General features: G+C 42.8%; 1 protein-coding gene across 1 annotated transcript; it reads right to left on the bottom strand.

The window, feature by feature from the left end:
- Window positions 1–1,937: 1,937 nt before the first annotated feature.
- DPH3 (diphthamide biosynthesis 3) lies at window positions 1,938–5,633 on the bottom strand. The gene is made up of 3 exons (XM_088454059.1): window positions 5,386–5,633; window positions 4,903–4,977; window positions 1,938–2,517 (listed from the first exon to the last, which is right to left on the bottom strand). Exons 1-3 carry the CDS (start codon window positions 5,491–5,493, stop codon window positions 2,449–2,451), a joined length of 252 nt encoding a protein of 83 aa, XP_088310185.1. The 5' UTR covers window positions 5,494–5,633; the 3' UTR covers window positions 1,938–2,448.

Here is a 5,633-nt window from a genome sequence, read left to right as displayed (position 1 = left end):
GCGTCATATGTTATAGCCAGAGAGTTTAAAAGAACATAATTCCCTCACACAGGGAGAGATAGGTGTTGTGTAGTCTCAGCCATTTTTCCAGACAACCAGTCAGTGCTGCCAAAGATACTCTATTTCATTATTACACATTCTCTAATCATCAGTAATGGGCTGATCATAATGGTCCTGCTATAATTCTATATATAGCCTCTCTCTGCTAATACAGTATTATATTCCCACTGATAACAGCTGTACTTTATGCGTCACTTTTATCTCCCGATTAAATGTATCCAATCAGATCACCCTTGGTAACTGTATAAATGGGCACTATGGTCTTAGTGATTATGTCATTCGTATAATATTCTTTATTAACCACACAGATTTTTACTGTGCTAATAAAATGTATTTATGTCCTACTACTGAGGATTCACATCATATCCCGCACAGGTACAACTCAGTATGGATTCATTTTTATTTTTAAAATCTATTCACATTAATCACCAATAAAGTTATGGCAGGTTAGGGCTCATCTGCGGTATCAATTAGCTGCTGCTGCTGCTCAATCCTAGAATATTTGTAATCAGTGCTTCTATGACAGGCTGCTCCTTCTGTGGATCCCTTGCCGCTATCGGCACTATTAATCCCCCCGTAAGCCTCTTATATCATCACCAATAATATCTACTAGCGGCTGCTGCAGTGTAAGCACCGGCGTAACTTGTATGCTCTTATATTACCCTGCCCTCTGCCTAGGCTGTCAGTGCCTCCTCACCGCTCTGTAAGGTGGTGGTTAAAAAGTCACCAGGAATAGTGGGACACAATTCAATCTCACTTTAACAGCATTAACAATAACAGTGTGTTTCAATATATTCAGAACATAGACAACGGCTGCAGAGAGCCTATGGCCGTTCACCATTCAGGCTGACAAGGCATTCCTTTTATAAACCTGGATGCCCCTACTTTAGAGAATTTTTACGGTTAGTAATAATGGGATACATATGATATGTCAGCAGTAATGTTACTGTCGGCAGTAGTATGTTGGCACAACAATGCAAACAAGGTTAAAATGCTACTTAAAGCATTTTAACAGTGTCGGCAGTATAACACGAAACATGCCATTAAAGCAGAATGTTTAAAGTTATACTGCAAATGACCAGAATTCCTTACACTTGCACTGAATAACTTTTTTAACCAAGTTATCTGCAAACTTCTAATGATTTCACTGTCGCCATACAATTCTTTGGTGACAGAAAATCATTCAGATGTTATTAAAAACTAAAAGCCCACTTTGTGGTATATCATTTTTTTACATATCGGCAGGATTACCTGCCGGTACAGTATGTGTATTAACCTGCGGCAGCCACAGACTGCACAGTGGGGTCATCCAGGAGGTAAGACACAGCACATCAGCGCTAGGCTGATGCACTGGGGGTGTTTTATCTCCCCCACTCCAGCGGCCGAGATGTTGACACATCTAGGTGTCATTGCTTCCTGCTTCGTTGCTATAGTACATCTGCCCCTAATTGCCTAAACTGCCTATGCAGATCCAGATGGACTGCGATATGTGTGCACACTCCATATGGTTGGACAAACATAATTTTTGCATGCATTAGTTTATTAAACTACTGTAAGCCTATGGAAGCTCCTGGAACAGGACAGAGATATTTCAATCTCTCTCTTGCAATCTCCATCTGGTTCTGGAAGCTGACGCTGTGCGCATATGAAATGTCAGTTTCCCCCGGATAAGTATTTTACGTCTGTGAAGGACCTCCAATTAGCCGGGGATATAACTCGCAGGGGCAGCTGCGAGTTCCCCTTTGTACATAGCAGGGATATTTTCTTAAAAAATTTAAATATCCCTGAGTAGAAGGATAGTTAATTCCACAATTATTAGTACACAGTCCCCTAAGTGTTTTATTAAGAAGAACATTAAATTACAAAAGAGCACTGAAAACATAAAAGCATGTTTTTATTAAAATACATATATACACTATTCATTAAATATTTTTGTTTGGCATAGCTTCTACCGTGTTGCTGCCCACAAATATTTGTGTAAAGCACAAGCACCACAAAACTGATATCAAGCCTTTGTAAAGAAAATAATACAACCACCTGATTTTGGCTATAGCTCTTCCCACGTCCTGCACAAGAGTATAAGCTATCCTCAGCCAAGTTAAAACGTATTAATGTGGTGCACAACTACCCAAATTGAAAGCATTTCAATGCATGGAGACGAGAAGAAATGTGCTAGTTATTTCTGAAACTTCAACTCAAGTGTTAAGTAAGTCTGATTGTAATGCTCCAGCCTTAAGAAACAAACCAGGTATTTAATAAGATCCGTAAAAGTATCTCTCTGAAGTTCTTTGCAATTGTTGTCCGATATAAATTTGCATGTTTCTTATTGACAGTCTAATAGCCATAATGGAAGATTCAACCACTGATCTTTTTCCCACTAAATGATCATCAGCATTTTAACATTTCACTTTTGTTGGAGACTGGTTCAGGGATAACTTCACCTGTCATGAATTCATCCTACAAATAAAAAAACAAAGCTAATTATTTAAAGGTCCATCATGTGTTTTAAGCAAGCTCTGCAATACTATGGACTATTTCACACATACGCCGATTTTCACCATTTTTGCCGTGTAGTAAATTTAATTTACTATGTAAACGGATGGGTCCTTTCAGACAGCACGGTCACCCTGTTACAGCCAGGAATATCCATTGACAAGGATGTCCACACTAACCGTCCACAATCTACTCAAGTTGGCATACGATATGGTACAGTGTATATATTTCTAGTTACTGACACATTTTGGACTGTCAAAAATAAAACCAAAAGGTCCAAGTAATACCCCTTTTACACCTAAATTCCGGGTCTGATCCGGAGTTGGAACAAAGTTCCTATCCGGATCAGACCCGGAATTTTGCCGGCGCTGACTCGGGATATTCCCGAGTCAGCGCCGCATAGACCCGGCTTTTGCGGAGTGAAAGTGGACGCTTGGAGATTACGTCATCTCCAAGCGCCACTGAAGCCGGACCAATCGGCCGGCTAGCAGCTCACTCCAGGTCTTCGTGACCCGGAGTGCGCTGTTCCCATAGCAGGGTTTCACGGGCTACGCCCGTGTTAAACCCTGCTAGTTACCTGGGTTGGTTTGCCGGGTCACTCGACCCGACGATCCAACCCTCTCCCCTTTTACACCAGGGAGCTGCCCGGGTTAACCCTTCAAAAACCCGGGTTTTAGCTCCGGTGTAAAAGGGGTATAAGTGGCACCCCTAAGCACATGCCTAATGGGAAATGCACCACTGGATCTACCGAAGATACTCAGATGTTCAAAAAAATGAGTAATATAAAAAAAACACAGTGGGTGTATCGCTTCACACATTTAAATATATGAAGGGTTACTTAACAAATATTAATAAACCTTTTGGAATACCTGGAATAAGGCATAATACTCTTCATAAAAGCTCAATCACAGGACTAGCATTGCACAGGCAACATTTATAAAATTTGCTGTAGATTTGATACACAATATATGGGAAGACATTAATGAAAACTCTTATACAGGCAACTATGCAAACAAAAATAAAAAACCTGCTAATCCTAAACAACCAATCTAATTCTGACTTTTGCTTGCTATAGGTTACTGACCTATTGTCTGTGCACCAGTTTTCAAAAATAGGCAGCATAGCTCATAAATGCCATATTTTGATCTAGTTTACATTTATTCAAAGGCCTATACAGACAATAAAATCTACACGTGAAGTAAAGTTCTTTTTTTTTTCTCGGACCCCAGTATACATTTCAACTAGGTGTGGATTAACAGATAGACAGTAAAAAGGTCAACAGTGTCTAGATTTGACACCAGATGTTAGACAGTCAATAGATCGACTGGGACAAAAGGTCAACATGTAAGAAAGTTGAGTTATAAATGGTCGACAGGGTCAAAAGGTCAACATGAAAATGGTTGACATGATTTTTTTTTTTAGCCCTAATCTTCACCCTGACCCTAACCCTCCCCTTGGTGCCTAACCCTAACCGTCAGGGTAGGTGGCTAACCCAGGGCCGCAACTAGGGGGGGGCTAGAGGTGCATGTGCACCGGGTGCCGGAATGCAGGGGGTGAAAAAGGGCTGACTCACGGTGGCTTGGGGGCTGCAGATTCAGACAACGGCCATCCAAAAATGTCCTTACTGGACCTCTAGTGTCTGTCTCCTCCTTGGCGGCGGCCATTTTTGGTTGCCCATTTTCAGCAGACTGCTGAAAACGGTCATCCAAAAATGTCTGCCGCCAAGGAGGAGACAGAAACTATAGTGGCCGTTAGGCCAGCGCAAGTGCCGGGAGAAGATGGTGAAAGCTGCATCTTCTCCCGTGAAACCCCCTGGCAACGAGCATGTAACCCCATAGCAACGAGCATGTAACCCCCATAGCAACGAGCATGTAACCCCCATAGCAACGAGCATGTAACCCCCATAGCAACGAGCATGAAACCCCCATAGCAACGAGCATGAAACCCCCTGGCAACGAGCAGGTAATTTTAAAGTAATTAGAAGCCTTACTGTGGGGCAAATATGTAAGTGGCAGTTTTGTAATAGGCATTACAGTGTGTGGAATAATGTAAGTCGCTATACCTGCGACATCTGACTAGTGCAATGCCTAATGGAGGAGCAAGGACAAAATCCAGGTACGGGAAGGGAGGGGGCGCAAAATTGCTGCCTTGCACCGAGTGACAGATATCCTAGTTTCGGCCCTGCCTAACCCTAACCCTCCGGTAAGTGCTTAGCACTAAAAACACTTCTTTCATGTCGACCTATTGACTGTCTAACATCTGGTGTCTATCTAGACATAGACAGTAAACGTTGACAATCTATAGTCCGGAACCCATTTCAACTAACTGGGGTGTCTGAGAAGTACCCACCTTATCATAGATAACTTTCACAAGTAATGAGCAACTGGGACAAGTTGCAACTTCTTCTCCATTTTCCAAATCTTCCTAAAATGCACATTGCAGATGAAATAAACATTAATGTGTTGTCTTAAAATGTGGTAGTTAACATTTAGATTCAGTAGAAAACACAGCAATTATTTTGAAGACAGGTTAACTAGTTTCCAGGTACATGGTGGTACAGATCTGGTCCTTAAGCCCTGTCCAGGAAACATGTAACAGTAATGTGACAGCTGGGGCCAGTAACATGGTACAATGGTGTGGCAGAACAATGTTGTTCACGTATGATCACTGCCCGAGCCCTGTTTAAGGATCATGGTGCAATGATGTGACGACAGGTGTGGTCCCTGAACCCTGTCCCATAACATGATGAGTGATCCCGTACACTGATGTGGCACATAAATCACGTCCCGAGTGCATTAGGCAGGGCAGTGCCGGTGTCACACAAACTAGTACCTTGGTGATGGCGAACCTGTCCCCACACGGGCAGGGATAGTAATAGGTCTCTGTGTCCTCGTCATACTCGAAGTCCTCGATCTCCACCTCATCGTGATAGACTGCCATCCCGGTGCCCGCCCAGGCAGCAGCGGTCACAGACTAACAAGCAGTACCGGCAGCGTGCCCACCTTGTCCCCCGCACATCCCTGCAGTGTCTCTCGCTGATTGCGTCATTCCTCATCTATCAACGTAAGGAGCCAGCGACA

Source organism: Taudactylus pleione, unplaced genomic scaffold (assembly GCF_031769625.1).
Source record: "Taudactylus pleione unplaced genomic scaffold, aTauple2 ptg000609l, whole genome shotgun sequence".
Classification (NCBI taxonomy): Eukaryota; Metazoa; Chordata; class Amphibia; order Anura; family Myobatrachidae; genus Taudactylus; species Taudactylus pleione.
Note: the sequence above shows the minus strand (reverse complement) of the source record. Positions and strands in the feature narration are given on the sequence as shown.

Bases quoted from the DNA above. Each gene is read 5' to 3' on its own strand.
- DPH3 (XM_088454059.1), bottom strand. From the start codon at position 5,493: ATGGCAGTCTATCACGATGAGGTGGAGATCGAGGACTTCGAGTATGAC. The intron at 4,978-5,385 runs GTACTAGTTTGT...TGTGCATTTTAG, and splicing joins ACAGGTTCGCCATCACCAAG to GAAGATTTGGAAAATGGAGA. The intron at 2,518-4,902 runs GTGGGTACTTCT...TTTTATTTGTAG, and splicing joins TGAAAGTTATCTATGATAAG to GATGAATTCATGACAGGTGA.